General features: G+C 43.8%; 1 protein-coding gene across 7 annotated transcripts in view; it reads left to right on the top strand.

The window, feature by feature from the left end:
- Nucleotides 1–21,154, top strand: part of KCNMB2 (potassium calcium-activated channel subfamily M regulatory beta subunit 2) — a 239,990-nt gene that overhangs the window by 190,813 nt on the left and 28,023 nt on the right. For all 7 annotated transcript variants that reach the window (XM_039487056.1, XM_039487055.1, XM_039487058.1 and 4 more), the window contains exon 2: nucleotides 18,656–18,775. In XM_039487056.1, coding sequence (XP_039342990.1) covers nucleotides 18,656–18,775 — 120 coding nt within the window. The remainder of the gene's footprint in view (nucleotides 1–18,655; nucleotides 18,776–21,154) is intronic.

The raw sequence follows: 21,154 nt of genomic DNA, 5'->3' as shown, positions 1-21,154 counted from the left end.
GCTTTTTAAGCCGTAAGACTGTGTTTTGGACATTGACCTAGCAGCTGGTGAATTTCAAATAGCAAAGTTCTGCATGTGGACAGGAGGTAGGATGGAATGAGAAGAGGCCACTCCTGAGAAGTGCTCTTCTGTGAAATGTGCTGTATTATAACCTGGAGGAAAGATGGTCTTGCGGTTCTAGCAGTGGACTGGGACTTAGAAGATTAAGGTTCAAGTTCTGCCTCTGCTACCAACTTCCTATGTGACCTTGGACATCTCACTTTGTCTTTCTGTGCCTCTATTCCCTATCTGTAAGGTGGGAGTAATAATACTTCCTTTTTATCTCTCTAGTCTATTTAGATTTTAAGTTCTCTGGAGCAGGGGCTCTCTCTCTTAGTAGGTGTACATACAGCCCCTAGTACAATGCTATAATTGGTTTGGTCTTGCAAGCATGGTTGGGACTGGGTTATGGGATCTTTACTCCAACCCTGGACTTTACAGGCGGTAGCACGAGTCTATAACATGTTCGTAACACACAGTGGCCCCATAAGCAAGACAAAACTGTGTTCTAATACAATGCCCCAACCAGGCTTTCACTGTAATTATTTTATTAAACTAGAACTACCAGAGGGAATGGTGGCTTTCTTCCAAAGTACTATCTGCACCTTTTATGCACACAATTTAACGAAGTGGAAAAAAAGGAAGCCAGAGGCAAGTTCAGTCCTCTTGTGCCCTGATCCCACTGGCTGTTCATGAATGAATGATTACTCCAGATCAGGCCTATCCACTGTCTGCCAGCCAGGACTGTGTCTCTGTTGCAAGATAATATCATTAAAATCTACCCATTTCTTAGTTCCTATGGTGACAACTAATTTCCGCTCAAAAGTCCTTGTTGGATTCCAGAAGAGGGACTATTCATAGTTTGTATTTGCGTACATCCCTCCTGAATGCAGAATTGTATCATTCTGTGGCAGGGACAAAGAGGAGACTGATTGCTGATGGAATTGTGACAGCCATTGAGCACACAAAACAAGATGGCACTTGCATAGTTCCTTTCATCCAAGGATCTTAGAGCATCTTCCAAACATCAATTAATTGTTCCTCACCATAGCCCAGTGTGTTGAGAAAGTGCTACATGTTCAATTTTACAGATGAGGAAGCTGAACATAAGCATGGCATCACTGGGTCAAACCAATGGTCTATCTAGCCCAATATCCTGTCTTCTGACAGTGGCCAATGACAGGTGCTTCAGAGGAAATGAATAGAAGAGGGAATCATTGAGTTATCCATCCCCTTTCATCCACACCCAGTTTCTGGTAATCAGAGACTAGAGACACCAGAGCATGAGGTTGCGTCCCTAACCATCTTGTCTAATAGCCATTGAGGGATCTATCCTCCATGAATTTACCTAGTTCTTTTTTTTTCTTTATTTTTTTTTTTTGAACCTTGTTATAGTTTTGGCCTTCACAACATCTCCAGGCAATGAGTTCCACAAGTTGACTGTGCATTATATGAAGAAGTACTTCCTTTTGTATGCTTTAAACCTGCTGCTTATTAATTTCAGTGGGTGACCTCTGATTCTTGTGTTATGTTTAGGAGTAAATAACAATTCCCTATTCGTTTTCTCCACACCAGTCATGGTTTTCTAGACCTCTGTCATATCCCCATTGTAGTTGTCTCTTTTCTAAGCTGAAAAGTCCAGTCTTGTTAATCTTTCCTCAAACAGAAGCTGTTCCATACCCTTACTCATATTTGTTTCCCTTCTTTGTACCTTTTCCAATTCTAATATATCTTTTTTGGAGATGGGATGACCAGAACTGCACGCAGTATTCAAGGTTTGGGTTTATCGTGGATTTATATAGTGGCATTGATATTTTCTGTCTTTTTATCTATTCCTTTCCTAATGCTTCCTAACATTCTATTAGCTTTTTTGACTGCAGCTGCACATTGAGCGGATGTTTTTCAAAGAATTATCCACAATGACTCTCAGATCTCTTTCTTGAGTGCTAACAGCTAATTTAGACTCCATCATTTTGTATGTATAGCTGGGATTATGTTTTCCAGTGTGCATTACTTTGCGTTTATCAACATTGAATTTCATCTGCCATTTTGTTACCCAGTCACCCCGTTTTGTGCGATCCCTTTGTAACTCGTAGCTGATGCAAAGAGAGGGTAAGTGACTTGCCTGAAGTCACACACCAAGCCAGTGGCAGAGCTAAGAATAAAGTCCAGGCTCCCTGTTCCCTGCTCTGATCATTCAGTAGATCACAGGTTTTATGGACCTCTGGCAGTTACTCAACAGAAAGATAAGTTGCCTGCAAGTGATAATATGTCTTTAAACTAAACTTAAAGTAAGAACTCCCCCTGCTTACTAGGAAGGTGGTGCAGTCTGATCTATGACACCAAAGCTCTGGGTTCTATTCCCAATTCTGCCTCTGGGTAACATTGGCCAAGATACTTCAGCTTGTTGTGTCTGAATTTTCCCCATCTATATAATGGGAATACTGGTCTCCTTTGTAAATAGTTTTGAGATCACCTGATAAAAAGTGCTATTGAAGAGCTATTTATTATTAGTCATGTCTAGCTGTGTCCCCCCCCCCCCAAAAAATCAACAGATATCTGGCACTATAGGTGTTTGTCAGCTATGTATTTTGAGCTCCTCATGCAATTTACTGACCAGCTAAAACTGAACTGCTGTATTTTTCTGAGCAGAAATGAAACCCAACGACAACAAAATTAAAAGACTAAAAAAAGGCAGGCCTGAGGCAACACAGAGTTGTATTTATTTTTTAATTCCATCTCCTATAGCATCCATGATGAATGGGGTGACAAAAGGAACCTAACTGAATTAAAGTTTCAGTATGGCCAACTTAGACTGTAGCTCTTTCCATTCACGAACAGCACATCTGGGCTGTAATTGCCTGCTTGCTTATCTGCACGTCTCTTTTTAAAGCTAATTCAAATGCTGGACTCAAAAATAACTAATTCCACAGTGTTCAGTCCCCACTGTGCGGTAGTTTTAGCATCGCTTCTGCCTTTGCTTTGCTCCAGCTGCTGTCCTCTGTGGCACAGGGACTGAAACAGAGGAGATAAAAGATGATTGGCCCCCTGAAGGAATTAGATGGGTGCAGTGGGAGAAGGAGCTGTTTCTGCCATGTCTGCCCCTGCTGTTTGCTCTTTTCCTTTGGGGGTTGTTTTGCTGCTGTTTATCTCCTTCCTTCCACTGCTTCCCTGGTGTATCTCTGCTCCTCCTTTGTCATTTCCACTGGGGGGAGGGGCCCTCTTTTTTTTTTTTCCTATAAAATCCTCTCCCTCACACACATCACATCACAAATTCTCCTCCTGACTCCCACCCACAAACCCAGCCACCATCAGGTTTTTAATCTTAGTTTTCCCCGGGTGACACGTGCCGTCGGGTGACATTTCAAAGCCAGGTCTTGCTCAGTTAAAGCAAATGTCCATTCTATTTTCACAAGGCACATCCCTTAGAAATGCGGGAAACTAAGAGCTATAGAAATACACAGGGCCAAAGCCTGCTCCGACTGAAGTCAAGGGCAGAACTCTCGCCGACTTCATTAGGGCCAGGATTTGGCGCACGTCCTTTTAACTTTATCCTGGGTCTCAAAGCAGCAGTGAGCTCTCCCCACAATTCTCTGACTTGGGTAAACAGCACTTCCGCTGGCTTCCCTACTCCTTGGCTGGTATTGTCAAAACACCATTGGCTTCCCCCCATGTTTCAGTCTATTTTAACCACTTAACCTAGTCCAAGGGTAATTATGCCATTGTTTCTACCTTCTCAATCAGAACACAGGCTTTCTAGAGAGGCAGGATGGTCCAGTGGTTAGGTCCCTAGCCTAGGACTTGTCAGCAGTGTGTTCAAGTCCCAGCTCTGCCACAGGCTTCCTGTGTGATCATGGGCAAATCACATGGCCTCAGTTCCCCGTTTGTGAAAGGGGGATAATAGCACTTGCTGCTCAGTTGTGAGGATAAATGCATGAAAGTTTGAGTGGCTCAGATACTTACAGTAAGGGGGGAGCAGAGATAGATCTAACTGCACATTCCTGTGTATAGTAATGAGCTAACCATTTATATGGTCAAAAAGAATCTCCTTTTAGCATATCAGTTCAGAGTTACACAGTATAGACAGAAAAATCATGGAGCAGGTCCTCAAGGAATCAATTCTGATGCACTTAGAGGAGAGGAAAGTGATCAGGAACAGTCAGCATGGATTCACCAAGGGCAAGTCATGCCTGACTAACCTAATTGCCTTCTATGATGAGATAACTGGCTCCGTGGATGAGCGGAAAGCAGTGGACATGTTATTCCTTGACTTTAGCAAAGCTTTTGATACAGTCTCCCACAGTATTCTTGCCAGCAAGTTAAAGAAGTATGGGCTGGATGAATGGACTATAAGGTGGATAGAAAGCTGGCTAGATCATCGGGTTCAACAGGTAGTGATCAATGGCTCCATGTCTAACTGGCAGCCGATATCAAGCAGAGTGCCCCAAGGGTCGGTCCTGGGGCTGGTTTTGTTCAATATCTTCATTAATGATCTGGAGGATGGTGTGGACTGCACCCTCAGCAAGTTTCTGGATGACACTTAGCTGGGAAGAGTGGTAGATATGCTGGAGGGATAGGATACAGAGGGACCTAGACAAATTAGAGGATGAGGTTCAACAAGGACAAGTGCAGAGTCCTGCACTTAGGACGGAAGAATCCTATGCACTGCTACAGACTAGGGACCGAGTGGCTAGGCAGCAGTTCTGCAGAAAAGGACCTAGGGGTTACAGTGGACGAGAAGCTGGATATGATTTGACAGTGTGCCCTTGTTGCCAAGAAGGCTAATGGCATTTTGGGCTGTATAAGTAGGGGCATTGCCAGCAGATCAAGGGACATGATCATTCCCCTCTATTCGGCATTGGTGTAGCCTCATCTGGAATACTGTGTCCAGTTTTGGGCCCCACACTACAAGAAGGATGTGAAAAAATTGGAAAGAGTCCAGCAGAGGGCAACAAAAATTATTAGGGGGCTGGAGCACATGACTTATGAGGAGAGACTGAGGGAACTGGGATTGTTTAGTCTGCAGAAGAGAAGAATGAGGGGCGATTTGATAGCTGCTTTCAGCTACCTGAAAGGGGGATCCAAAGAGGATGGGTCTAGACTGTTCTCAGTGGTACCAGATGACAGAACAAGGAGTAACGGTCTCAAGTTGCAGTGGGGGAGGTTTAGGTTGGCTATTAGGAAAACCTTTTTCACTAGGAGGGTGGTGAAGCACTGGAATGGGTTACCTAGAGAGGTGGTGGAATCTCCTTCCTTAGAGGTTTTTAAGGTCAGGCTTGACAAAGCCCTGGCTGGGATGATTTAGTTGGGGATTGGTCCTGCTTTGAGCAGGGGGTTGAACTAGTTGACCTCCTGAGGTCCCTTCAAACCCTAATATTCTACAATTCTAAGAGCTCAGCTCCAACATAGGCACCTAAATAAAGGCCAGATTTTCAACAGTGCGCAGCTCCCAGCAGCTCCCATTGTGACACTCATTAACCTATGTTCACAAGTAATCCACTCCCAAAGTGCAGCCAACTCTTTTGAAAATCTGGTGCCTAAACAGAAGCTGAGTTCTTCTGAAATCTGGCCAATTATATGCCCAGGAAAGCAAGGCTAAGGAGGAGGAGAAGGGTTTTTTGGCATTGAGAAGTAGGATGAAGACTCCAGCTCAAGCTCTATGCTGGACGCAAACGACCACCAGTCTATGTTCTGGTTTAAGATGGACATGGAGGGCTAATGCCAGAGAGAAGCGCAGTTTTTATTTTTCCTGTCCTATGTTCCCTCCTTTCCATGCAGCTCCTGTTTCCATGTGACAATGCTGGTCGTGCTGGTAAGATTCAAACGGGGACTGTGTGACTCAAACAGTTAGACATGAACTTCCACCATTGTTGCCTTCAACATCCTCCCTCCTTAATGTAGTGTCCTGAGATTCCAAACCTTAAACTTCTCCACTCAAGTCCCAGTGGGGATCTGTGTGATATGAAGACAGTGGAAACTCATGTCTTCCGGCCTTTTGCTGCTGCCATTGCTGCTGCTGGACACGCCACACAAACCTGGACCATCTTACATATAGTCCCTGCCCTCCCCAGCACCCTGGGAGCATTTGAAACGATGAATATAGTGTTTGTCCAACATGTCATTTCTTACGTAAATGCAAATGCGTTTACAATTGACAGGGCCCAGAAAGCTTTAAAATGTTTACTGAGTTTTGACAGGCAGAGGTGACAATTATCCCCGGCTGTTCCCCAGGGACAACAATCCCCGTTGACTGCAGTGCGTCAAGAGATGTGATTGCCACGTGCTGGGACTGCAAACTCATCATCATCAGATGATGAGGAGAATAATAAAGGCCAGATTTTCTTCATTCAGTCATCTCAAGGTGCCATACAAATAGCCCCCACAAGTACAGAGGGGGAATATTATCTCCATTCTACTGAGGAATAAACTGAGGCCTGGAGACATTCAATGACTGGCTAGAGGTCACTCAGCAAGTCAGTGGGTATGTCTATACCGTATTCACAGTGTGTGATGGCAGCTTGTGTAGACATAACCAAGCTAACTTGAATATAATTAGCTCAGGTATTGGAGTAGTGAAGCTGTGGCAGAATGTACTTCCGCATGGGCTAGCCACATGAGCAATTACGTAGGGTCCTGGGAAGGCTTGTACGAACCATACTGAAGCACTTGCTGCTGTGGCTTTACTGTTCCAGTACCTGAAATACCTCAGCCAAGTCAACTGGAGCTGCAGTCACATCCCATGATTACAGCACAGACATACCCAGATGGGAAGCCAAGGATCGAACCCAGGATTGCTCAGCTCCTAGTCACAGGTAGTAACCACTGCACAGTGGTAGTTGATTCAAGAACTCACTATCACTGATCTAAGAAGTAATAGTGACCGGTATAACTCAGTTCAGCATCCTCAGGCGAGGGATCATACTAAAAACTAGCAAATGACACTAACATTCTGGGCCATGTCTGAGGGATATATACACAAATGAGGAAGCTGGTCCAAAAAGCCCTCCAGTTAAAAGTGAGGAATTTAAATTCTGTACACTCAGTACAGAGGCTTTTAAACAGAGTCACCGTAAGCATGTTTCCCTCAACAAAAGAGGGAGCAGGAAGGCAAAAAGTTACAAAGCAGAGTTAAATGGCAAGACTCAAGAGATTATTCAGATGTGTCTCTTCTCCTCCCGCCCCCCCCCCCCCCATCCCTCTTCCCCCCACAACATGGAAATCCAGCATTACAGAAGGAGCACAAACTCGATAGGTAAAAAGTGAGATGGGAACTGGGAGGTTAAGAGAACTTAGGTGTGAGGAAAGTGACATGTAGCCTATAGGTTGAGTGCAGGCCTGCAGCACAGAGGTATAAATGTGTCACCCTTTCTGCATAGGTCTGTTTTATTCTTGCAAACACTAGGACAAATATTAATAATGAAATACTCTGAGGAAAAAAATCATAGGCAGTAACCTCAAGTCAAGACATTTTGCCTTTTTAAAAAACAAAATCCTCTTGTTTTCTGTAGCTAGCTAACTCCACTCTCACAATGGTGACCCCTCATGCCATGTGAACCCCACATTTCAAATGGAGGGTGACTTTGACTCTGTGGAATTCCCCATTTGGGATTTGGGAACTACACCTTAGGAAGGTGCAGGAGGAGGGCAGAGAACAGGCAGAAGTCATAGGGCAGCAACATCCTCCAACAACCTTCTTAAGCTCTTCTCAGAGGCAGCATTAGCTTACCGAGAGCACCCATCTTTCTCCTCCACAATGCTGCCCGCCTCCCACACTTTAGAGGTGGCATTTACAGAGTCTAATGACTGACAGGAACACTTGCTAGCATGGCACTTGTTGGTGCCACTGGTCATGGGACGTGTTAGAGAGGAAACCCCGGCTACTTCAACAAAAGGACAGATCAGACAGCTGAAAAATGTATAGGTATCTGTGAGGGGAATTCTGCATAGAAGTAAGCCATGAGATCTCCTACAAGCATATACCAATGGAGTTCTGTACACCGTCATTTGCCACTTGCTTTAATCAGCATTCAGCATTGTGGCTCAAAAATTTGCAGATAACTAAGAGCTGTTTATGTAGGCCATTGTCTTGCACTGAGGTCTGTTGTTCCTATTCTGTACCATTTGGTTGTCCTACAGGAAATGCCAGCACTGAAGTAGAGTCTCGCCGTTTGATACGGCCTGCGCCACTGCACGATTTAGTGTGGCTGCTACCGGGGCGTTAAATGTTCCCTAAGTGGTAGCTGTCTTCCACTAATGCAGATGCATTTCCTTTAGCTAGTTGCTTTATAGCTGTTCTTCTTAGATCACGCTGGCTTTACTTCTGTTCCTCTGCATCCCTGATTTGCAGTAGTATTTATTTTCGGTTATGGCCTCAAGTAGAACCAGCTCCGCAAATGTTGGCATTTGTGTAAAGACCTGCAGGAAGAGCAGGTATTTTGACTCGTAACTTGGGGGGGATTTTCCAAGAAATACCATCTCCTGAAGCCTTTCTTCCTCTGTGAACACTCTCATAACAGCCTGAATGCCGCTGGTTTTATATGCTCACAGACTGGATATTTGTTCTTGCTGCTCTGGTATACAATGCAATAGTTTCTCTATTACAGTACTTTAGAAAAGTGCTTCTCAAAGCCAGTCCACCGCTTGTTCAGGGAAAGCCCCTGGCAAGCCAGGCCAGTTTGTTTACCTGCTGCATCCGTAGGTTCAGCCGATCGTGGCTCCCACTGGCCGCGGTTTGCCGCTCCAGGCCAATGGGGGCTGCAGGAAGTGGCGCGGCCGAGGGATGTGCTGTCTGCCCTTCCTGCAGCCCCCATTGGCCTGGAGCGGCAAACCACAGCCAGTGGGAGCTGCGATCGGATGAACCTGCAGACTCAGCAGATAAACAAACTGGCCCGGACCACCAGGGGCTTTCCCTGAACAAGCTGCGATGCAACTATGAGAAGCACTGCTTTAGAATGTTTTGTATACAGGTGAGTCTGATCCTGCCATCCTTATGTAAGGCCGATGGACCCCAGTCATCAGCGGGTGGGATCAAACCTGGGACCTCTGGAGCTTAGTGCCTGAGCCTCTACTGCATGAGCTAAAAGCCACCTGGCTGTTAGCTAAGGCAGTAGAGAAGACTCGTTTTATCTCTCTCTCTAAGTGGTCTCAGTGCCACTAGATGGGACAGAGCACCACACCCAGGAGGTGTGTGGGTTACACTCACACAGGCAAAACTGCCACTGACTCAAGGAAGAAGATCAGTCTTGTGTTTTAAGGACCAGGACTGGGAGTCAGAAAATGTGAGCTCCATTCTCGGCCTTAGAATCATTAATGCTAGGCTTAGAAAACTCCTTTTGGGCCGTCCCTTGAATCAGGCAGGCAAGATCTTAATTAACAGTAATTCCACCACTTTGTTTGGGAGATGGATCCACACTCTAGCAAACCTCATAGCTAAGAAACGTTTCCCGATATTCAGTCTATATTTTCCTCTAAAATTTATCCCATTATTACTCTTATTTATAACCCATTCTGAACAATCTTCCTCCCTGCCTGGTGTCTCAGAACTAAGCACAGCCACAAGTGAATGTCCCTGTCTCTTCAATTAATAAACCTCAAAGCTTGTGTTTGTGGGAGGGTGGGATTTGACTCCTGGTTCTAGGTTCTTGCTCTATCTCTGGGTACCTGTGGCTAAGAACACTGCAAAAACCAACTGCTGAGTCTCTAGGAATACTGAATACCTCACTTCACTTAATAGTAATAATTCTGTCCAAGTAATAAGTGGGATTGATGGTCTCTTCAACTGGAAGGATCATGATTGAGGTACAGAGTGAAGGGCGGGGAGGAGTAGAGGGTTAGTGGGGAATCCTCAAGGCTTGAGGGACAGAGAAGACTCCCCTTGGGAGGAAAATGACTTGTTCAGTTGGGAAATATTAGGACTGTGCATCCAAATACTTCATAACCTGGATAATGAAGGAAATGGCCATATTCAGGCAAACCCAAACAGTTCAGTGATTATATCTTTATGCGGATGCATAGTTTTCACAGGCCTTTTAATACCTCAAGGAGACATTTATGGTGTCAAATTAACACAAGTGCTGATATTTTTGCAGATCTCCCACTATCTAAGATATGAAATGCCATAAGGAGAATTTATCTCATTATTTTGGTGTGATAAATGGCCCACTGAGGCCTCAAAAGAGCCTATTGTTGTCAGAAACCTGAACACAGGCAAACCTCAGACAAACATCAGCCTCTCATGCCTTCCTAAAACATTATGCACACTGTCCTTCTCGGGCTCTATACAAAGGTGAAGAATTAGAGGTAATGGGCATTAGAAGCCCATCCAGACACTTAAATCTAACCTTGAGAAGCAATGTGGCATGAATATAGTGCCCTGTGTAACATGCCAGTGAGTTAGCTAATGATTTTTCAGGGCTACTCCCTAGAATTACAGTGGGAAGGGCATTGGCCTTGCAGCAACAAAATGATTCTTAGGACTACTCAAGCAGTGGGATTGTTCTTCATAAACTGTTTGTGGAGGGGGGAGGAAGAGTCAGAGTTCTCCGAATCTTGTTGGACTCCTTGTCACCCTCCCAGTGTATCCCATATGCTAAGGAGACCCTTTGTGACCTTGAGTCCACGCAAATATGCACACAAATAGCATTTTGGGGCCACAACCTCCACGATGTCAGTGAAGCCAAGAAGAGGGAAAACAAAAGTACCTTTTTTGGCTGCCTGATCCTTAAGCCCTCCAGACACCAGGTCAGTCCCCAATATAAATCAGAGCAGTCATCAGCTACCATTCCCTCTCCTACACTTAGCATAATGACGCTCGCTGCTCAGGTGCAACATTTTTGGTGTGAGGGCTGGATGAACGGGTTTAAATCCATTCAGAACAGCTTCCAATCTTCCTTGTAGTTATAGCTTGAAGCGTGAGCAGGGTTTCTAGTGAGAAATGAGTCTGTGCGATTCTCCAGGAAGTAATAGGATCTCCTAAGATCACTGAGTCTGCCTCCATTGCAGTCCCATATGGAGGACAGGACAGAGCACATGTTAAACTGACACCACACTACGTTTATTCTTAGCCAAGAGGCTTAGAAGAAGCCGTGGCAATTCTGAAAGGAACTGAATGGAACGTTAGTTGGGTTTAAACATTTGAAAAATGTGTTAAGAAACTGAATCCCTCCCCCACCTTTCTGTCTTTTACCACATCCCGTTGAACTCTCTCATCCTCACTCAGTGGCCTCTCCTACCTCTCTGATCTCATTTCCTCCTTCTTCCTTTCACTCCCTGTATTCCCTCTGTCTTTACTGTTTCCTTCCACTCCAGCTCCCAATCTCAGCTTGAAACACTTTTCCCCCATCCATTCCACCAAACACATTCTTTCTCCCACCTCAAACCCTGTTCTCCCAGGAATCTTTCGTACCTTGTTCTCCTTGCTATCTCTTCCCCTGAACTGTGCTACCACATCTTTTCTTGTCTTTGGCTGTCTCATATTAAACTCTTTTTGCCAGATCATCAAAAGCACCATTAAATTTACAGCACTGTACCTGTTATTATTGGTTGTAATGATGACATGTGTGCTGTTGAATTGATTTGTGCTGTAGTGGGAGTGTATTTCCAGTTACTGTCACGGTAAATGGCAGAAGTGTTAGGACTTAATCCTGCCCCATTAAAGTCCATGGGAGTTTTGCCATTGACTTCAGCAGGAGTGGGGCCTTAGTGCATAAATGCTATCATGACCTGATTACAATGTATATCCATTTCCCTCTAATGGATTAATTCAGAGCTGCTCGGCTATGTGTCACAGACCCTATACTGCTGAGAAAGATTCTCCTTTCGCTGTGCTTCTGAAGCAGGAAGATCTAAGTTCCATCCCCGACGCTAGCTGGAAGTGCCAAAGGACTATTGTATGCAGCGTAGTGGCAACAATGAAGTTCTAGGCAGCTACTGATGTTTCACTCTATATTTATACCAAGGGTGTAAAAATATGAGCTGAAATTATTTTCTATTTCTGAAGTATGTTGGTACCTGTGCAGAAACTGGAGATAGAAACTGCTGAATTCAACATAATATTTCCCTTGAAGTGTGAGTATATAATAATTACAGCCCTGTGACATCACAACTGTGAGGATAATACCCACAGTGTGTGTGTAATTGCTGTATTGCCTCTCCCATGTTCAGCAGTAGCCAAATCTCCCATGGATAGTTTGCTGCATCCCTAGGACAACAAACACATCTGAAAGATGTGAACTAAAAAGTTAATGTTCTTGATACTAAGCACTTGATAGAAAGCAAACATTGCTCCTCCGTGCTCTTTCCTCTTTCTAGAGGAGCTAATGACAGCACAGAGCAACTTTGTTTCATAGTCAAATTTGCAGTAAGATACTTTATTTACATAGCTGCAGACCAAAATTGAAACCATTTCTCTGAAACATTTTCTCCACAGCTAACTACAGAGCAGAGGCCCAGTTCTTCCACCCTAACTCATGTTAAGCGGTACCTTATTACTAGAGCTGAGCAAATAATTAATTTTTTTCACTTCAGTGGCCAAAAAAACATAATTGTTTCATTTCAAAATGAAATTGATTTTTTTCCATTTGTTTGTTTGTTTGTTTGTTTGTTTCTCTCATCAAATGAAAAACCAAAAAAAATTGTTCAGGTTGAATGAACCATTTGCACATAATTTTGAAATGACATTTTCTAAATGTCATGTTGATTCAAAGCAAAATGTTTCAAAAATGGTGAAACAAACCATTAACATTTCTGATTCCCCTCTCCCCCCCCCCTTTTTTTTTTGGCTGAAACTTAAATCAACCCAAATTCATGAATAGTTTTGGTGACTCTCAAAATGCAAATTCATGAATAGTTTTGGTGACTCTCAAAATGCATTTTTTTTGGCACCTCTCAAATTGCATTTTTTGGCAAATTTGCTATTTGCCAAAAAACATTTTGCCCAGATCTACTTATGCCACAGTAGTGCCATTGAAAGCAGCAGGACTGCTCCTGGAGAATACTGCTATTCATTCTGAGTGAAGGTACCAAAGTCTACCCCTAAGAAAATGCAGCACAGGAAAGGGAGTAAATGTAACACGTACTTGAAAACACTAGTGGGAGTTGGACTCCATTTTAATGCTGTTGATGGATTGCTTACTTTGGTACACCTTGAGCTCCCCCAAATCCTGCCCTGGAACAGTGGTGATTTAAATAAAATGGAACTCTGATCCCAAGGACCAGTTGGATTTTGCAAGAACCAAAACATGGCCTCCCTTTCCAATCTCCATATTAACCCCATTGAAATAGGAACATAAGAATTGCCATACTGGATCAGACCAAAGTCCTTCTAATCCTGTCTCTGAGAGTGGCCAGCGCCAAGTACTTCAGAGAAAGGTACAAGATACTGCTTCAGTAGGCAAATGCTGGATAATCTTCCCCACAGGAAAGTCTCTCCTAACTCCTGATAATCAGAGATTGTTTTAAGACATGATCTTGAGGGATTATATCCATTTCAAAACTCTTTTTCTTTTTAGTAGATACTATTTTATAAATTTGGAGATGGCTGTCATTCATATAAATGTCCAGTCCCTCTCTGAATCTTGCTTAATTCTAAGCCTCCATAGCATCATTTGGCAATGAGTTCCACAGTCTCATTATGTGTTGTGTGAAAAAGTATTTCCTTTTATCAGTGGGGCTGCTCCAATACTATAGGGAAATTATTTTGCAGCTTTGGGTGATAAGAACTAGGATTCACAGTCCAATCTGGGGGAGGAGGGGGACAAACGTATTGTCTAACCAAACCACTGAACCAGCATATATTAACTTAGTTTCAGATTCCTCCATGTGAAATGTTTCTTTTCCCCTAAAGGCCCTCAGAAGAAGGATCGTGGAGATTTCACATTCCATTGTTCCTGGGAAAGGATTATAACTTATAGCTTACAGCTAAAGAAAACACTGAACCAAGTCACTTACATCTGACCTTTAGAGTGGCTGCTGTGATGTCATTACTGTTACAATTTTACACAAGATTAGGCATGTAATTATCTGTTAAATAGTGAAGGGTGGCTTGGATTGCCCAGCTAATGAAGCAGACAGCATTAATGATATCACATATGGGTAGCTCCAAGGCTCTGGCATTCTGAAACATTCTGAAATCCTTTAAACTTTTCCAGAGAAACAGACCTCTCCTTCCTTCCCATACACCCTTCTGTGCACTTCAGCCATCCCCCTCCACTTTGAAGGCTGCCATCACAAAGCCTTCACTCTGACTAGGTGAGTCAGGAGATGTCTAGCTCCTGTGGTGATGCTGCTACTGTTCATCCTACCGGAGAAGGACTGTATAACGAATGCAGGCAGCATGAGCTGTATATCACCTCGACTGTATGCTCAGCTGTGTTTAGTTTAGAGCAAAGTCTGTGATAACCAAGCTCCTCCAGGTCTCCCAATGACTATGGCAGTGGTTTAGGCTATATCAGCACAGCGTCCAGTAGGTCCAGCTGCGTCACTCAGCTGCCCTATTACAGTACTTTTAGTTTTAGCCATTCACACACCATGTGTAACTTTACCTTTCTGTAAGTGACACCAACAGGAGTGATAGGACTGTGTGTGAACAGAACCTTAGAGGCCTTCCTCCTGAAGATTTCAATAAGTCCTCACGACTGCTTCATATGAACAGACTGAGTAGACTGATGTGCAGAGGGCCAGGCCTCAGTTTATAAACATGGACACTAAATATGGTACTGGATGCCACGATTTTCTGTTTGCTAGCTGATGTCCCCAATGTTAGAGGCCATTTTAGTCAACTTGAGTGTCACAGGGCTTGTCCACACTTAAAACACTACAGCAGCACAGCCGCACCGTTTTAGTGCATCAGTGTAGACACTACCTACACCAATGGGAGGGGTTCCCCATCAGCGAAGGTAATCCACCTCCCAGAGAGGCAGTAGCTGCACTTCCATCGGCCTAGCAGTGTCTACACAGGGACTTAGGCCAGCTTAACAACACCACTGAGGGGTGTGGATTTGTCACACCCCTGAGCGATGTATTTATGTTGACCTAATTTTCTAATGTAGACCATGCCTTACCCATGGCTGCACAGTGAGTCAGTAGTAGAGCCAAGAATAGGACCCAGGAGTCCTGTATCCCACGTTCTCTACTCTGATGGCCAGGGGCACTGGGACAATGTGTACAATGGGGGTGCTGAGAGCCATTGAACCAAACTGTAAACCCTGTATATAATGGAAACCACTTCAAGCCAGAGGGTGAAGTAGCACCCCCAGCACCTCTAGTTCCAGCACTTATGCTGACCGCTTGAAAACTCTCCTTAATGGGTCATCATATTGATTAGATGCTGGTAGCTACTATTTTGACCTCCAAGCCATAGTTATTTTAGTCACAACTTCCTTTTCTTATACATTGTTCCTCTAATACTTGACTATGGTTTTTTGCTCAGGTGAAAAGGAAAGAAAAGACTGTTTAGGTGTTCAGATACCACAGTGACAAGCGTCAGGGGTTAAAGTAAGGAGACTGGGAGAACACATCTTCCTTTCTTCTTCCTTGCTCGTTTAAGCAGTGCTCTTCCTCCTCTTTGGCTGGTGCAAAGAGGTCCCCTTCCTGCCTAATCTGTGTCCACCCATGAGTGTGATACAAAGACGTAGATTATTGATTTATTTTGTGGTAGCGCCAAGGAGCCCAGTGATGGACCATGATCCTAGTGTGCCAGGCACTGTACAAACGCAGAACAAAAAGATGGTCCCTGCCCCAGAGTCAAAGATGGATTTTATTCATTTCAGTGTGATTTTGAGGGTGCTCAGTGCTAACAATGGGGCACGGAGCACTTGCCAAAAGGCCAACTCACTGGTACATTGTAGCTTTTTATGGTGTCACCCAAGGCCTAAATAGGCAGAATGTTTTGGTGGTGGTTTTTAGAGAAGGGCCTCCTTCTCTCTAAATTTCAAGCCTCCTTCCCACTCCTCTGCAAAGTTTGGGGTGAAAAGACCCAGGATTTTTGTTTGCCCCATTCCTGAGACGGGGCCCAGCTGTGAAATTCTGATCCAAATCCAGATTTGGATTCCAGCCCTCTCACTCTCCAAGCTGAATTTCAGCTCAGATCCAGCTCTGTTTTTTTCCCCTCCAAATCCATCTCACTCAGTTCTGAGCATTCACCCAGGTTCACAGCTAGGCAAGTACATGAATCAGCCCTTTGTGTGACTTTGTAGATGGTGGCGTGACAGCATTTTTTTTACACAAACAGCGCTCTGGAATGCATGTGCACCCTCACTGGAAACCACAAACAACTGACAAGTATCAGAGAGGTAGCCGTGTTAGTCTGGTTCTGTAAAAGCAGCAAAGAATCCTGTGGCATCTTATAGATGCATCCAACGAAGTGGGCATTCACCCACGAAAGCTCATGCTGCAAAATGTCTGTTAGTCTATAAGGTGCCACAGGATTCTTTGCTGCTTTTACAAACAACTGAGTTTATTTCTCAGTGAGCTAGGGAATGGCCACTGAAATACAAAAAGGTTCTACATTAAGACACTTAGAATCCAGACTATTTCATTTTTATTATTAAGTCCTGCTCCATAGTGCGATAAATGCACACAGTGCTTTACAAATCATAGAATGAGATATGGCCTCTGCCCAAAGGGACTTCACAATCGAGGGCCTGATCTGGTGAGATGCTGAGCATCATTAAGTCACCTGTTTGTAAGGATAAGCATTCAGAACCAATTGAGATATAGTTAGGCTGGGAAGGATTAGCTTTTTATCGGTGAATGTTAGTAAACACTGATTTTACCATTCACACAAAGCAACAAAAAATATTTCAGTTGATAAATAAAATAGGCAAAATAAGAAAAAATCTTCTAGAGAACTTATTAGGGATTGATTTAAGGGTATTTACTTTGTATACTTTGACAGGTGAGGTTGACAATTTATGCTTTAACAGTTAAAAAGTTTTAACTCTTTGAATCTCAACATCTACTGTCATTAAATAATTGTCTGACAACCCCCGCCCCACAATCCTACAACTGTGAAAATTTAAATCAATTAAAAAAATGCTTAAAAATAAACATCCATCAAAATTATAAAGAAGTAAATTGGATCCTGGCAAACCTCGGTATAGATGAATTAAAAAAAGAGAGAAGTGAGCCAAACCAAATCCCTAGATCAAAACTCCTTTACATTTCTCCCCTCTTTAAATCTTAAGCTCTGAAAATGAAATGCTACTCGTATCATGCCCTGTCACAGAAAAAAGAAAGCCCTGTGCAGCAGTTGTGTTTAGGGAAATCACTGATTAGAAGGCAGTAGGAAGAAGCTATGGCAGGAGGAGGACAGAGAGCCTGCTTGGCAGACATGAAGTGGGAAGTTGTGCCAGGCTGGCGGTGGGTTGGGGGTATGAAAGAAAGCACAAATCTTAGAGTGGGAGCATTTGCTGAAGGGCGTGTAGATTAAGGGGACAGTAGGAGGAAATTAATTGGAGCCCATTTAAAAAACAAAGTCTTGTTCTACTTCTAAGACAACCATGACTCTATCAGCTAAGCAGGTTTGGAACAATAAATCCTTTTAAAGCCTGTAGTGATATCAGATACACTTCCAAAAGAATAAATAGCTCCAGGTGCTGCAACTCTGTCTTTACTCAGGCAAGGTACCCACTGAGAGTTTTGACTGATTTAGGGTTGCAGGACTGAAATCTGTTAGTCTTTAAGGTGCCACCAGACTCCTTGTTGTTTTTGTGGATACAGCCTAATACAGCTACTCCCTGATACTTGTAACAGATACATAACCTCTTAATTAACATACATCATGTTGACATGCTGGGGAAAAGGTATAATGCTGGCAGAGACTCTCACCAGAAAGATCAGCCTGTGGATGGTCTTCGCCTGATCTTATTAATCATGTTTATTACATTAGTGCCTAAGAGCCAGCTAAGAATCCTGGCGATCAAAGAGTTAATCCATTATATGAGCAATAGAAAAAGGAAAACAAACTGTCCTCAACATTTATTCTGCATGCATCAATGGAGCACCTAGTCAAGTTGCTATGATTCTCTCAAGCCGCGCCAATCAGAATGCCAGCTGGGAGAGGGACTGTAACTGCAGTTAGATTTAACTACGAGTTTGGTGACAGATCAATGCATTCTGAATACACTATGGGCTCACGTAATTATTTAAAACCTATAGCTGCTTCGAACAAATGTATCAAGAGGTCTTGGGCCAGGGAGGAAAGCAGGCAAAAGTGATGGGAACAGCAAAAGATTCCAGCCTATTGTTTAGCCAGCGCTTGGAGTTCACTCCAAGGTGAAGTTTTCATTTTCCAGAGTGTGTGATCCAACAGCAAAGCAAGCGTTTGTCCAGGCAGTAAAGCACAGGCAAGGAAACGATATCTTATCTCTGATGTGAGCCAGTGCTAGCAAAACAAATGAGAGAGAGAGAAAAAAGTAGAAGATAAAGCTCCTGGAAGGGAACAGAGAGGGCATCTCTGTTACTTTACATATCGCCTCGAATAATCAGAAGGTCCACCTCCTCGGACCAGAGCCCACTGAGCACTGCCAAGTGGATAGGAATCCAGGCCCAGGAACTTAGCATGATGGACACAACATGGCCAAATGAATGCTGACAGAGACTATTCCTCTCCTTCTAGGTCCTTCCGTCATCCCTCCAAGACCTCCACAGTAAGGAAAGGCACCACTGGGCAATCCTCTAAGATGTTTATTTGGACCAGTGGCCGGACCTCCACATCTTACAGACATGACGAGAAAAGGTAAACTGCAATGGTACTTACTGTGTTTTGTGGTTTTTAAACTGGGGTCTCTCTGAAGCATCAGATCCTGGCCTTCCCAAGGTGGTTGTGAAGTGGGAGGAGGGAAGGATGCAGGAGGCCATTGCCCCCAAGTGTTCCCCTGCCAGAGACTTCTAGGATAGAACTGCTTGATAAATGGAGGGGGTTTCTGGTGCAGTACCCCCAAAAGGGGTCTGATCAGACATGCTGGAGGTGTGTTTAAGGTCCTTCTTGCCCCATCCCCACCCCCATCACTAGCACTTGGAGTTCAGTTCTAAGACTGGCACGCCCTGAACCTTTTTACAGATGTGCTAGTCACCACACATGAGCACAACCCCACCACCACCACCAAGGCTAGAAACGACATTCTGTTTTCTGCAAGCAGCATGCTTCCAGCTACCATTGCCTGAGCAACACTCTCCCCCAACACTTTGGCTGTCCAGCCCAGAATGCCACCCTAAATAAATTCCATGCATCTCACAGACACGATGCACATGCTGAAATTAGAGAGTTGTCATAGACGGGGTGTGTGTGTGTGTGTGTGTAAATAGAGAGGACGTTCAGTACAGTATTAGATTTTTGTTTTGTAATTTTGACAGATAACTGTTAATTTTTAAGCATTTTTTCAACTTTTGTTTCCAATTTAAATGTTCACAGTTGTGTAAAATTATGGGTTTCAAGCATTTTTTCAGTTTTTATCAATTTAAATTTTCACAGAAATTATGGGGGGTGGTCAGACAATAATTTTGTAATGGCAATAGCTGAGATTCAAAAAATTAAAGCTTTATAACCATGAATACACAGATTGTCAACATCACGTCAAAATATACAAAATAAATATCCTGAAATCAAACTGTAATAAGTTCTCAAGCAGAATTTTTCTTACTTGCCTATCTGTAAATTTAAATAGAAATATTTGTGTCAGTTGTGCTGTGCAGCAAAATCAATGTTTGCCGACATTTACCGATACAACTCTAATCCTTCCAAGCCTATATGTATTGCACAATCACTTCGGGCATGAGAGTGAGCTAATTATTATGAAAAGGCCAGCTCATTTGAGTGGTGCTGGTGGAGGGGATTGGTTGAAGGAGACAAAGGAATAGCGCAAGTTACTAGAGTTCCGTCAGCAGCTGGGAATTACATACAAGAGAATGAAAGGGAAGGAGGGGAGAGGTTTAAAGTCCATAGATAAAGGCAGTGCTCAGTTGGGAATGAAAGAAGTTAAATAGCACTGATGAGAGAACAATTGTCTGCTAGTGCCCAGCCTCATCCCTCCAAAACCGCTCCTGTTTGTAGTGAGATTTGCCAGGCGACCTGTCTTGCTGCCACTCAGATGCATTTCCCTTTTTTCCTCTTCCTTTTTTCTCTCTCCTCCATCCCCCTTGCACTGGCTGTTAAATGTAATCACACAAAATCAGCCCTTGCTGAAGCAAAAACAAAGGTAAATGCATCCACAACCCCAGTGGGTTCTACTGGGATATTACTGTGGCTGGCGGACCTCTGCGATGGAAAATGTGCGTGTGGGGTAAGGTACTCAACCTGCACCAAACCTACTGAGCTCTCATTTTGGTGCTTAAGTGGGAGCAGAGCTCTTCTGAAAATCTGGCCCCATGTGGATCCTATGCCATTTTGAAAATCTGGTCCTATATAGCTGTATTTTTGTAAAATATTTAGGGGGAGATTTTCAAAGGCAAAGAGGCCAGTATTGCACCCAATTCCTATTGACTACCAGTGGGATTATGGCATTTTCAAAGGCACTTCCCTTTGTGCCTTTGAAAATGTCCCCCTTATATGCTTATTGGTCTGAAAAAATACATTCTTCTGTATTTATACCCAGAACTGGAAAGGGCTGTTCAAGGTTAGCCTTGTTATAGACATTTACAGGAGATCTGATTTAATGAGCCCCACACAACTCCCCCGGGCTCCCACTGATGTTGTCAATGCTCAGCACTTTTGACAATCAGACCCTTCATACCATGCTGCAAAGAGACACAAACAGTCAATTCTTTCCGGCACTAGGTAGTTATTCAGCAGTCAATGCCACCTGCATCCAGGGTCGGATATACGCTGTAACACAGCAGCACAGATGATCCAGGAGTCTGAGGGAGTGAGACACTGTCTACAGTATGCCTTGATTACATTTATTATGTTCTGCTTCATAAGGAAACAGCAGCAATATGGGCCCAATGCTATTTCTATTCAGTTCAATGGGCAGAGTGACCAGATGTCCCGTTTGCAAGCACGACTACAGGTGTCTTGATTCTTTTTTTTAAAAAACAGGCAAATTTTCCCATATTTTCTATCTCTCCCCCTGCCCCCATCAGTACTGGTGGGTCCTGCTGATGGCCAGATCCCTGCTCA

Source organism: Mauremys reevesii, linkage group 9, assembly GCF_016161935.1.
Source record: "Mauremys reevesii isolate NIE-2019 linkage group 9, ASM1616193v1, whole genome shotgun sequence".
Taxonomy (NCBI): Eukaryota; Metazoa; Chordata; order Testudines; family Geoemydidae; genus Mauremys; species Mauremys reevesii.
This window is presented reverse-complemented; position numbering and strand designations above follow the sequence as displayed.